The 13,993-nt window shown below is 40.6% G+C and overlaps 1 protein-coding gene across 1 annotated transcript; it reads right to left on the bottom strand.

The window, feature by feature from the left end:
• Nucleotides 1-3: 3 nt before the first annotated feature.
• kcnk6 (potassium channel, subfamily K, member 6) lies at nucleotides 4-13,409 on the bottom strand. The gene is made up of 3 exons (XM_061047166.1): nucleotides 12,986-13,409; nucleotides 8,362-8,754; nucleotides 4-1,683 (listed from the first exon to the last, which is right to left on the bottom strand). Exons 1-3 carry the CDS (start codon nucleotides 13,299-13,301, stop codon nucleotides 1,433-1,435), a joined length of 960 nt encoding a protein of 319 aa, XP_060903149.1. The 5' UTR covers nucleotides 13,302-13,409; the 3' UTR covers nucleotides 4-1,432.
• Between the last annotated feature and the right edge of the window lie 584 nt (nucleotides 13,410-13,993).

Genomic DNA, 13,993 nt, shown 5'->3' with positions numbered 1-13,993 from the left:
ACAAACCATGTCACATTATTTTATTTAAAGTGGATGCTTGTGAGCAGTTAGTACAGGTCTTGAATGCTCTCCCACTTTAGGAGTGTAAGAGCACCTTGAGGAAACCAGAAATATATTCAGTCATTGATTCTTTGCATTGTCTGCTAAAAGTGAAGATGAGTTTGACATGCTTTAAGATGAAAAATAACAGCAAACATGTTTTTTTTAATGAACAGTGGTCCTACATGAATACACATCAAACTACATCTACATACAAACAACATATTTAACAATATCAGGTTATGATCAGCCACTTCACTCGACTACAGCTCAGTTGGAAAGAACTGTTGTGAACGTTAAAGTGCATTTCAAAGGTTTATTCTGGTGGATTTATCACCCTAAAGAAGCACCTCAGGTCCTCAGATTTTTTTTTATTGTTTCCATTCATTCTTCAGTCTGTTCCAACCCTTACAATGACCGATTGAAAGGAGAAACAATGTGCTGCTATACTTCATGTAGACACTAGAGGGAGGCACTGAAGGTGAACAGCCTCTGTCCTGAGGCTCGTCTGGAGTTCCTTTATTTATCAAGGCCGACACAGACACAGACAAGTTCCCTATTTTCACACAGGATCTGATGTAATGCAGAACGCATTCTAGTGAAAGTCTGCTGTGTTCAGCAGAGCTCTTCATAAAACTAGTCTTTGTGGAAGTGAACACAAGTTTGAACTATTTTAAAAGGCACTGCAGCTGTGATCATGCACGCTTGGGAAGATGGATTCAAGTTGTGCAAAAACAAATAAAAGCCAACGCTTATTCTGACTGGGCGGTCTGAACAGTTTTCTAAGGGGGGGGGGGGTTTCAGTCAAAATGTGCAAATGTGAAAAATAACTGGAAGAAGTCGAACAATTCAAACCGCCAGTAGTAGTCCGGTAAGGTTCAGATGGTTAAGTGCAACTGCAGACGGTTTGACAGTTAGCGTTCCAGATCAATAAAACACAATGTTTGTTAGAGTCCTGAACTTGTAACCCAAACCAGTGGAACAAAAAGACAAAGTACAAAGTGACCTGAAAACAACAAACCGGTGTCCAAAGTCTGAGCCCATCATGTGCTACGCTGAAGCTGTGAACACACCGCAGTTACACCAGCGCTGAGGAAAAGCAACATGTGCCTTTTTGCCTAGGTGGGTTGCCGTAGTCCAGTTCTGATAGTCCTCTCAGGTGTGCATTAAGGGATGGAAGGTGTTTGTTGGCTCACACACACAAAGGCTGAATCTCAACACTCGCCTCAATCCCTCATTCCGCTCGCCTTTTACAAAACAGATGTCATGAATGAAACGATTAAGACAAGAATTCAGATTCAGCCCAACCAGTCCGGGTGTTTAACCACCAGTTCAAGCCCAATAGGTCGACGGAGGTAGAGCTGCTTTTTCTCCTTCTCTGCGTCCCCTCAGCTCAGCCTTTGTTGATGGTGTTGTATGTCAGCTGTGATCCCGGCTCCAGGGGTCTGTTGTCTTCTTTTCCTGTGACGAAAGGGGGCGTCGGGTTTCTTTGTCCGTTCTCAACAATGGGCTCTCTCTCTTCGTCCAGGTCAGTCTCCTCACAGCGCGGCAGCTGCAGGAGGGTGGTGAGGCCGTGCAGGTCGGCCATTTTGTGGAAGGTGCGTAGCAGGAGGTACATCATCATCAGACCAACGAACAGGTAGACTGGAGGAAGAGAGGGAAGAGACAGGTGAGTGTCATTAGGGACAATGTAGAAAAATACTACTGCAGAGACAATTTTTGCAGATTCTGAAATATTAGATCAGGGGTTTGAACGCGTATGGGCAACTATTAGCTGTAGGGGGTATCGGTAATCACACTGAATAAAGATGGACAGCACAAGCGCTCGGAGAAGTGAAGCCAATCCTGCTGCAGGATACATCATCAACCCCGCCCCCTCTATAACCGTTTTTTTACAGGAGGACCGCTCCGGAGATTCTCCCGACCTAGTCGTTCACATATGCTCCTCACAGCGGGGGACTATCCCTGTCAGAGGGGGGGGGGGGGGGGGGGGGGATTTCCTGAGGTAAGACGTGACGTAAATAAACAACGCGGAAGTAGCAACAGAGTCCGGTACACAACGTTATAATGAGAATATTTGTCTTTATATCAATGCTATGTGTAATCCAATGGAATGACAACATCCAGAAAAGAGAAGAGAACAACATACTGACGAACAGAAAACAGAATGCAGACGTTTAACTACGTGCACGGAGATCGTAGTGGTCGCGTGCAGACACTTTATGCAGTCACTGTATAAACGTCTTTCTCTTTCTATTGGCTCGAATTGAAATCTCCGGAGTATATTCGGCCGCGTTCAGACATCAGCTCACTCTGATATTCTGCGGATAAAACACTAGGGGTCTGGCCGGATAAACTCCGGGTGAAGTCTGCGCGAAAAATGCGGCTGTTTGCGTTCACACATAGCCTAAAGACCCTCCGAGTGGCCAAATCTCCAGAGACTTCCATATGTGTGAAAAGGGTTTAAGTTAACGGCTAGAACATGCAGCAAACTTAAAATAAAAATACAAGTCAAACATGGTTTCTGTCGTCTTATGTCCAATCATACACTGTTTAGAGACTTTTTGTTGTCATTAGTTCTTGGATGATATAAAACCTTGATTGACACTGACCTCAATGAAACAATGCTTTCTAACTTCATTTGAGGTTACTTTAATTTTGACCTGTGTATATATTAACAGAGAAAATGAAATAAGAAGCAATATTCTTTTTTTTGAAAAGGTATGATCAAAGAGAGGACAGTATACTTTATAATCAAGTCAATGCTGACATCTTAAAAGAGTGTTTGTGTTTTCTAAATCTTTGAAAATGTCGTCTGTGAAGGGCTAAGGGATAAAATGTGTTTAGTTTATCTACTTCCCCCCAAAAAGGACAAAAGTGTCCTCAAGATGGCGCCACAGGTGAGATAATCCGCTGGACTCAGTGTTTGTTATTTCTGCTCTGATTCTTGTGTTTGCCTTTCACAGAAGCCATATGATTTTCTTCAGTCACATGTGTGCACTTAACTTTCCTCCAGAACCTCAGACACCAGGTCCTGGAAAACAGACTCTCATAACAAGTAGGCCAAGGATTACAGAGGCCTCAGATCCAGACCTGTACAGACTCTGAGGGAGGGCAGTCATATTTCCATCATCACTCCTTATATAATGAATCACTGTTCTTTGATTAACCTCTAAAGTCTAAACCTGCAGAGTCAACTTCTAATCTTTTACTATTCTACTTTTATTTATAACTCACCACCACATGACAAAAACAGGACTTTGACCGTCCAAACTTCAAAACTACCAGCCTTAAATATTTGCTTTTGAGCAGCTGTAGACATGCTGAGCTGTCATGCGTCGTTGACAAAACCTCGAAACAACAGCTTGTTTCTTTGAGCTTTTCCTGTCATTGTTATGTTGAGTGACTTTCAACATATTTGGGGCTTTACATACCGTAACATAAGAGCAAGTTTACATTGTATGTAGCGATTATGTACAGGTCTGATTTTACCAGCGTCTAAAATTGAACTTGAGTTTCTATTCTTATTCCTGCACTGGTTATGTCAATCCTCTTGGTATAAGTCTAATTTTAAGTTTGGTCCATGAAGGGGTTTCTTTAAATCTCAGGGTTGGGGTTAATATATACATATGGAGGGGGGACAGCGGGCGTTGTTAGATGTTACAAATGTTTCATGTAATGCATGTTTTTGTAAGCTGCTCCTGGATGCTTTTCCCGCCGAGTCAATAAAAACTATCTATCCATCTATATTGGGGTTGTCACAATACCAGAATTTAAACAAAAAATCAAACGATATCTATACCCAGCAAAAAAAAGTCCTGGGAACGTCATATTGGGTCATTTATTGTTCTAAAATAACTAAAAAAAAACTAAAAAGAAAACTCCAGCACATCGTCTAGACTGCCCAAAAACATTTGCACCGTGCTCTCTCTCTCTCTCTCTTTTACTCACAGCAGCTTTTGACTTACAATCTTAAGATGTTTTAAGGCTTCTATACTCTTGATGTTTGATACTATTGATCATTCAAATAACAGAGAAACACATGGTATTGAAAAGTATCTAACATTTTGACAACCATAGTATAGATTCATGTTGGACAATAATAATGAACGAGCCTGAAGGATCTGTTACCTCCACTTATAAAATCATAGATAGAAATGAGAGCTTTGTATTTTGTCAAAATGGCATTTTAAAGCCTTGACTTCATATTTTATTCTTTCTGAGAATTCGACAATCTGAAACTGTAGACTACACGTCTGTTATACTAATATGCCGGTAAAGTAAAATTCCTTAAAGGTTCTGGGGAAATGTCATTTTCTAGACTCACTCCTACCGTCCATTTCAGGCTTTCAGTAATGACATCGAGGGGGAAATTCTTCAGTTATTTTTATCACATGAAATCAGAGAAATATAAGCTACATACTTCTCTGAATAAAAAGCTTTTTGTTCCTACTGTTGGATATTACAGATATAAAACACCGGCCAGAGGTTCACCCTCATTTAATTTCCACTCCAGCATAGAGGGGTTTATAAACTAGAATGATTTTACATCCTGGTCACTTTTACTAGACGTCATTTCATCATGCTGTGAGAACCAGAAGCCACTTCCTTCAGTCGGTCACTAATCCTCCTCAGCAGCTTCAGGGACTGTTTGTGTTAATCTGACTCGACCTACATCATCATCATCATTATATAATAAAGCCTGAAGGATGAGAAAAAAACACAACACGGCTGTTCTGTGTGAACTGTTGGGACTCCTTCCAACCTGAACTCAAGGGATTATCTGAGGACACGGAGGAAAACACAGCTATCATGTCAGTAGAATCACCACAGCCTAACTATGGTTTCAATATTTTTAAATCCTCAGAAACCCAAAGTTTGACACCAACACTTTCCATTTGACAGCAAAGTTATTAAAGGTGAAGTTGACTTGTTTGTTAATTAAATCCATTGACGTACAAACTGTTTGTCAGAGACCTTCTGTAGAGCCGGGGACAAAACAACAGCATGTCTACTTTGAGACAAAAAGGTCATTCCAGCTCGGATTCAATTAGAGGGGAAACACCCGCACAGAGGCTGAACAACAAGAGAGCCAACCTCCGTCATGTGACACAGCTGGATCCAGTGGTTTATGAAAAGCACATTTACAATAGTATCTGAATCCTAGTAGATAATACACCATGGTGGTTTCCAAACTAATATGTGTTTCCTGTTCATCGTTGTCAGACTAGTAAACTTTGTTAGGAGTCTCAGTACATCTGCAGATGAATGTTCCTTTTGAATTTTTTTAAGCCAAAATGCACGCACACGTCACTTTGTATTTCTAGATGTAGCGTTGCTGCAGGGAGGAAATTAAGTGAATTAGCATCATGACTCATCGAGGAACAGATGAAAAATGACTCATGATATTTTTGCCAGATTTCTGATAAAAACCCGTCTCTGATGTGGCAAAGAAAGTCTAAAAATATCACAAACATGTCTCTCTAACAGGATTAAGCAGTCCACATACGCTGCAGCAGCTCTGTCTCAGGCAAAGCTTACAGTGACAAAGCTGGAAGAAAAAAGTCATGAGAATCTATCCAACAGTTTCTGAGCCTTTTGGCCGCAGACTCAAATGTCAACCTCATTTTGTCGCTTTGTGGAAAAGTCAGAGGATCTGCATGATTACTCCCCTGGGGATCATCAATTCACATTCAGTTGAAGCAATCAGTCGGAGTCACACAACAAGTCAATACATTAAAAAGTCAGCGGAAACATGAAACAGGGAGGAATCTGATGACTGAAGTGTGAATCTTTAATTTTCTGCTTTTATTCATTTTCTTCACATCAAAAACTAATTCAACGTGTTCACATCTGGGCTCTTTAATGTTTTAAACAATTCATTTAAAAGAATCTAGGATTTAAGAGTGATGAAAAACACTTCTGTAGCCTTTGAGTTGTTTCTACAGAAGCCCTAAGCAGACAAATATCACAGGAAAACAGACTAAAATAAAAGGTTTGGATAACAAGTACAATCTTGAGATCTCGATTTTCCCATTATTACCCTAATGTTCTGGTTAATTTGAGCCTTGAGAAAACAGCAGCACTTCACTCGTTCTCACAGGAAAACAGAGTTAAATAAAATGTATTGATGCATGTCAGCTCAGGGCTTCCGTAGGTTTCAGATATTTTGTGACATTTCATTTTAATCCAGATTTTCTTACTGCCTTAAATCCTGACATTGGCATTCACTATGCCACACCTACTGTTCTGGCTTAAAACCATGATAATGGTAATAATAAAAGTCTCACTCTATAATTTTAACCTCCATCTCCAGGTTTGAGCGAAATCATAAGAAGGCAAAGATTTATCACTCAGGCCTGTGGGATAACTGAATTTATGTTTTTATGGAATTCTCTTGAAATACCTATTAATTCTTACTGAGTGCAGTGCAGAGAACTGAGACATTCAGAGAGCAGCTTCATTTCTGGGTACTGACACGTCGGCCTCTGACTACCGAGAAAAGAGAAGCAGTGAAAGGTGCAACTTCTCACATCAGAGGTGAGAACTGAGACGGCATGCACGTCTGAGAAGGTCAGCTGCTTCCCTCAGAGCAGGACACACTCGTCCTGCAGTTATGAGTGTTTAAATCACATCTCTGTGATTACATAAAAAGGTTGTGTGAGCAGCATAGTACAATCTGCACACACTAATTATAATCCTTCTTATCGTGCATGTCCTGTCATTGAATCAAGTCTCTGTATTAAAAGCTGTATTTTCAAAACACTGCACGTCATGCCTTCTTCCTCTTAAAGAAGGAAATGAGTATTTGTTTTTTCAGCAGACTGATGATGATGATGTCCTTTTAGGGTGAGGACAGTGTGATCTAAACTCCATCTCTGTGTCTCTGCAGGACACCACACTGATAACCTGCTCTCATCTCCAGCTCTGCAGGCATGCATCAGCCCGGTGTGAGCGCACCAGACTCACTGTGTGTCGTGTTACCCAGAGGTCTTTTACCACAGTGTGTGTGTTGCATTTATAGTCAACACTGCAGTGAACTTACAGTAGGAGGGGAGAAACCACGTGTGTGTTGACAGTGGTTTCTGAATGAAGGGTGGATATTTTAGAGTGTGTGTGTGTGTGGTCATTAACCTACAAATAAATTATGATTTCTACAAGATGAAGTGGAGGCTGCAGGCTCATCAGTGCATTGTTTTTGGTAACAGAGGGTTTCAGCATAGTTTGGTCTGCTTGAACTCAGGTTAGCTCGTGGGTGTTTGCTTTGTTTCTAAATTTCAAGGATCCTTCTTCACACTGCCCTGTAGAGTGTTTGTGGACACAAAAAGATACGTTTATATTTAGTGTAACTCGACAAAACATCCTGTGAGTATTCTTTAAAATGTTTCTGTTCTGATAAAACACTGCAGAGATGATTAGTATATTTGTTTTAAACAGGTATTTATCGTGTTTTTTTGGCAGGATTAATTCAATTAAATGACCCACAGCTGCTCAGGAATATTGCCAGATTCTTTTTCTAATATTATCAGACTAGATGACAGACACTGAGATAAAAAAAAAAAGGAACCAGTAAAAGAGGCCAAGAGGGAAAACTTTCCACTTGACTGACTCAACACAAACACAGTGAAGATGTTTGTTTTTCTTACCTGGATCTATTTACTCAGAAATCAGCCCTCAACAGTGTGTGTGTGTGTGTGTGTGTGTGTGTGTGTGTGTGTGTGTGTGTGTGTGTGTGTGTGTGTGTGTGTGCAGGGAGTGTGCACTGAACCATAACCGAGTGCAGTGAGAGGACGTTGACACTCGTGATGGCTTGAAACAGGCCCGTGCTAAATGACACATGTGAGTGAGACTTTGCACACTTTACTCTGTGGTTAATTAAGACAAAAGGTTAAACTAATCGTTTAGGACTGACCGCTCTCAACAGATACTAATATGGACGTCAGTGTGAAGCCATTACGACGAGACAACACCTACTCATCAAACATAATGATGCACATCGCCTATAGCCTTAAAGGAGAAGTGTGTGAGGCAGGAACTGTGACTGTGACACTGCAGAAACATTCAGACTTAACTCACAAGACATAAAACTCTCTATGGAACCTTCTAAAATAAAACATTAATTGGCCAGATAAAGACACTACGATAGACATTAGACGGACGCAGACAGAAATAGATGATGGAAGAAAAAGGGATTTACTGTTGTGCCAAACTTTAAAAGACCAAATATGAGTTTTCTTGGTTTTGGAATCGTCTAACTGAACTTTTGACTTCATTAAAGATATATTCCTGATCTCTGAGGAACATCTGATCCTCTTCACTCACCCATGACAGAGACCTGGTACAGGGATCTGTACTTCTGTGTAGGTTGCGTCCCTGGAACAAAGTCCCCCAGCCCGATGGTGCAGAGCGAGATGAAACAGAAGTAGATGCCGTCCAGGAAAGACCAGGTCATCTCCACCGCGCTGAACACGGCCGCCGGCGCCACGAAGAAGAACAACACCACCAGAACCAGCAGCAACAGGAAGTGGAGGACGGTGGCGGGCCGGGGCTCCATGCCCGAACGCTGCAGGCGGCCAACGGGAGCGAGGACCAGAGGGTACATGAGCCTCTGCACGCAGGCCGTCAGCACCAGCATGGTGAAGGGGACTCCGATCAGGGCGTAGACGATGGAGAACACTTTTCCAGGGTCTGACAGAGGAGTGTTGTGACCATAACCTGTTAGAGACAGCAGGGAAAGAGAGGTGAAACGTTAGATATATAAATGATATATTATGCAGAGGGCAAGGTTTATTTATATAGCACATTTCAACAACAATCATGACAGAGGAAAGAAAAGAAACATTAAAATAGAACATTTTAAAATCACTGAAATTATTAAATCTGAATATATGTTCAAATAAAAATAATTAAAATTAAATTAATTGAAGTAAAAATATAAAAAGAGTTAAAAGTTACAGTGCAGAGTTAGAGTTTAAAATCATACAGCTACTTCCTGCATTTCTATATGTGTAACTTTTGTTTGAGCAGTGATCATCCTGAGTGACTGATGTCAGGTTTTCATCCCTCAGTTTGAGACTCTGATGTCTTTGAGGTACTTCAAGGCGGCTTTAACATCCATAAGTACTTTATTTCTTTTAAGTGCAGTCAGCATTTAAAAAATGTATTCTTGCTAAACAACATTTTTAGCTCTTTACTTGTTTTGGGGCTTAAATATTGAATTGGTACCTTCTTACTTTAGAACTATGGAGCCTTTTTTACGATGATGTTTTGGGTATTTGTTGCCCTGTTTAGATGGAGGGGGGGGGGGCATGCAGCAAAGGACTGGCTTGGATACAACACTAACTGTGATTAGGATTCAGCCTTCAAAAAGGACCACATGAGTTATCTGAGCGCCCATTTGTTTTAAACTTGTTTTTGTCAAATTTCCAAGCGGACAAAATGCTGTAATCTGTTTAATTGCAGGTCATCTTATCCACTTTGTAACACTTTTCTAATTACTCCATCAACCGGATGATTGGTGAGAGAGGCTGCAGCCTGAGAGGCAAAACTCAGGGCAACAAAACCACTCGAGTAGAACGCACTTTCTTTGAACAGTATCAAATCTGCAATAACAAGCACACTGCTGCATCCTATGGTTGGACTAATGTAGTTTTCAAACTCCATTAACCTTCACTGTGTTGAAGGTAGGGCGGAAATTCAAAAATCAAACAATACAAATCTAAAAAGAAAAACTAGAAAACTTTTTTTTGGCTGAATATCAAGAGTAGAAATTAAGAATTAAGAAAATTAAGCAACATTTTATATCAACTCTTTTTTTTTATGCAATTTTAAGTTTTATCATAAAAGTCACGAGTGCAGATTTCCTACAAATTAAAAAAAAAAAAAAATTGCTGAATTTGTTTGAAAGGAGTTTACAGCAGCACATGATTGTTTCTCAATTGAAGTGCAGCCAAGTGTTCAGCTCAAAGGAACAGAAAACCAGCAGCTGTGATCAACATCAGGGAACTAATGCTGGAGGAAGGAACTCAAACTTCTCTGACAGTATCAGGCTCATTGTAGCGGTACAATATGTATTTGCATCATTTTAACATGTAAATGTTTAAAGCGTTTCCTCTGGAACTGAACGCTTCCCTTTAGATTGGGTTGATTTAACACCTTTAATTAAATCTTCTATAAAACGACGCTCTGCTAACGATTGGCAACTCTTAAAGGATGTGTTTAAACAGTTCAGCCTGCAGAAGAGAGAGAGAGAGGACAGCATGAGAACAAAGCTCTCTTTGTTACGCTCAGTCTGGAGGTTATTCTTATCACAAACAGGAGCAGAGACAAACACTAATGCGATTACCTCCATGTAGCTCTGAAATCACATGTTCAAGTTTTTGACACAACAAAACATGGAAGGAGTGAAATGTCGTGCAAAAGGTTTTTGTTGTTGACAGCCATCAGTGTTGTGCATGAATCTGATAGCACTATCACACGGCGGCTGTGGACCTTGAAACCGCCTGCAGGGATTAAACAGACTCTCTTTTGTGCTGGGTGCAGATAAAGCTTCAAAAACAGCATTCATATCTATCAAAACACCAAATACAGGAAGTCACTGTGGCTGCAGATCCACCGGGGATGGTGATGCCCTGCACCAGCGGAGGATTTACATTTTATACCTGCACTTTAAATGCAGTGTGCTTCTGTCTAGGCCTGCTCACTCACTGTAAGATTTTGTTTTGTCTGTATTGTTTAAAATGATTGTATTATGGATGATGAATGAATATACAAACACACTGCAGAATACAAAAAAGTGAGCACAAGTTTATGTCAGCTCCAGCTCCAGCTGAATATACAAAGAAGTTACTGTGAACTGAGGGGAACTCCACACACTGATACTGTGTACTGTAACTCCTCTTCTCATCCACTCTTTTGTTTATTTGATTGTTTGCACTGACTCTCCAGTTTTGTATTTCACTAATCTAATTCACTCCCTAATTAAAAGCCCATAATTAACATTATCTTATCTGCTGCGGTGAATCAGTGTTTCAGCTCAAATTAATGACACAGGAGGTGACCATGAGGACCGTTTAGTGAAATCTAATCTGGTTGGACACAGATTAAACATGCTCAGGAGATACCATTTGTCTGCGCAGGCGTTGTGAAGGGAGTTTCTGCTGATCTGTTCAACTCAGTGGAGAAAATGTCTAAATAAATGACACCTAAAATGACCCAAGCAGGCGTGTGTAAACTTTTAGACCTTTAGTACACCTAAAGAGCAGAACTGTATTTGTTGTGTATCATGAATGCATTCGAGCATGTAGCATAGATAGACAAGACAAGCTGCAGAATATGGATGTATAGCATCAGTTTGCAAGTTGCCCCTCCTCCTGATGACATCATAAATCAGTCAGAAGAGAAAAAGTCACCAATCTATTTCTTGCAGAAGTACTTTGTAGTTCCTCTGTATTCTACCTGCAGAAGTTTGCATGGTTATTGTCCTCTATGAGGATCCATAACAGCACACACAAATGAAATAGTGTTTGTTCACTTCTGGTTTAACCTCCAGATTAAAGTTTAAAATAACAAACTGGTGTTTGGTCTGAGGTTAGGAAACACACACACAGAAAAGACACAGAAAGAGCAAACTTCTCCTGAACTTCAGGGTCACTGATGTTCTGCTTCATGCATGAACTTGCATTTCCTCGGTGGCCTTGTGAGTTTGTCTGTTAGTCAGCAGCGTGCCTGAGAACTTTTGACTCTGAGTTTTTTTTTTACATTTCTTTGCTCAGACTGCTCAGAGAAGTTAACAATAAAAGGCCTCCCGGGTTTCCGAAATGGTAAAGAAATGGACTTGAGCTTGTATAGTTTTTTTCTAGTCTTCTGACTACTCAAAGCACTTCCACACCGCAGCAACAACCCAAAGGACCCGACATTAAATCCTACTGACACAGAAACCTACCCAAAACGATGACAATTTAAGACTGTGCTCGGTCGCTTACGCTTGCGGCAGCTTTGTTTAAACATGACTGAAGATCTGTAGTTTTTTTAAAGATTCACTAAAATTCACTTACAACTAAATCTAAATAAGCATCAAAAATCATAACAACCTTAAGCTGGAATACAGCACTAAGATAAAGTCTAAACCTGAGCGTTGTGATGTAAAATTTAATTTTGTATCAATCCTGAAGCTTGGATAATAAACAGGTGTGTAGTTCAAGGACACTGTAAATTGTAATATCACTGCTGAGCCACCTGCAGATGATGATGATCTGTTTGAGGTCACTCTTGTGTTGTGTGTCAGCCTGTTCTCACCCAGCTGCTCCTTTCACTTCCTGTTACATCCAGGCATCACTCTTCATGCTCTACTGTTTTTACAAACATGACTTAATTTCATCATCACATACATTCATGGTGGCTTTCAGTGACACTTTAATCATCCCCTTTCTCTGCCCTCATGTTCAACTTCTGACTGTTGGTTTAACATGAAAAGTCCCAGGGACACATTCCCTCTGCTCAAGAGAAAGAGTCTTAGAGATATCTGACTGCAGGGATGAGGGTTTGTTTGTTGTTATGAGAGAGCATTTAACAGAATAAAATACTTCATTCTTTCACAGGCTGTGAGCTTTCTGATGCAGTTGTTTCTGTTTTGATCTGAAACTTTACCTAAAAGTTGAACAGCTGAAAATGGTTTGTAACATGAATGACACGTGGCAAAACAACGTCATAACATGAGACGTTGTGTGTTGTTTTTTTTTTTAACTGAAAAATTCCCCAATACTGGTGTATTTGTTTTGTATATGGCTTGTGGCGTTATACGTTTTTAATGTGTTCAATTATCGACCCTTCTCTGTGAAAGCTGCATGAGATTTGATGGTTATTTTTACGAGGTTAGTTTTGCGTCCTGCGTAAAAACGCCACCAGGTTCTCCCCGTAACTTCCTCTGTAGAGTTGTTGGACTCACCGACTGTGGTGACCAGAGTGTTGGCGAAGAACATGGAGGAAGCCAGGTCCCAGTTTGAGCTAAAAGAGGAGTTTCTGAGGACGGAGACGCCGTACTTGTTGGCCGTCAGCACTTTAACCAGAAAGCGCTCCAGGGACGCGGCGTTGACGCAGCTCTGGTTCAGAAACTCCTGCTTCAAGGCGTCCAAGTCCTCTCGCAGCTTGTCCTCCACAGGCCGCTCGATGCTGGAGAAAACCAGAGCTCCGAACAGCAGGTAGATGATATAAAAGAGAATGAAGCCTGTGAGCAGCAGCCACGACTTGCCTGCTGAATGCATGTCTGTTTTTTTTTTTACTCCTGGACGAACATCAGTGGAGCTGCAGCCCGGGCTTCCCTCTCTGACTCTCTCTGACTGCTTTCTTCTCTTTTCTTCTCTGTGTGGGAACTTTTCAGGGGGCTGTCCTAATTGAACTTGAACCCCTCCTTGTCAGCTCATCCTCCTCCCACAGTTAAACAGGAAGGTGTGGTCAGCTCAGGATGTGGATCCTGGACTATGGAAGATAATGATTTGGTCCTGTCTGAACTCTGTCTCTACAAGAACAGTTCTTACAGTGCGGCTGTTCTTAACCATAGACTTCAAGAAAAAACACTGTACACCCTTACCAAACTTTTAACTGGTTTAAAAACATTTTCAGATCCATCTGTTGCATCCTACTGAAATGAAAAAGTTTGATTTGATGCTCTAATCTTTTTTTTTTTTTTTTTACTTATTCCCCAAAATTATGAGATAACTTGTTTTTTATTTAGTTAAAAGGTTATAAGGCCAAAACGTAAATCATGGCTTGTCTTGCTTAGTAAAAAATATTAAAAGTTTATTATCCAGGTTATCTATCTCCATATTCATCTTATTTCTTTAAATGTAAGCGTTGTTTAAGGTAATCATATTTTCTCAGCCCCATGAGGAAGGACATGTGTCACTTCTTTCTGTCGTCTTTGTTCAACCTAACTTGGCTGCAGACTGACATGTGT

Source organism: Labrus mixtus, chromosome 9 (assembly GCF_963584025.1).
Source record: "Labrus mixtus chromosome 9, fLabMix1.1, whole genome shotgun sequence".
Taxonomy (NCBI): Eukaryota; Metazoa; Chordata; class Actinopteri; order Labriformes; family Labridae; genus Labrus; species Labrus mixtus.
Note: the sequence above shows the minus strand (reverse complement) of the source record. Positions and strands in the feature narration are given on the sequence as shown.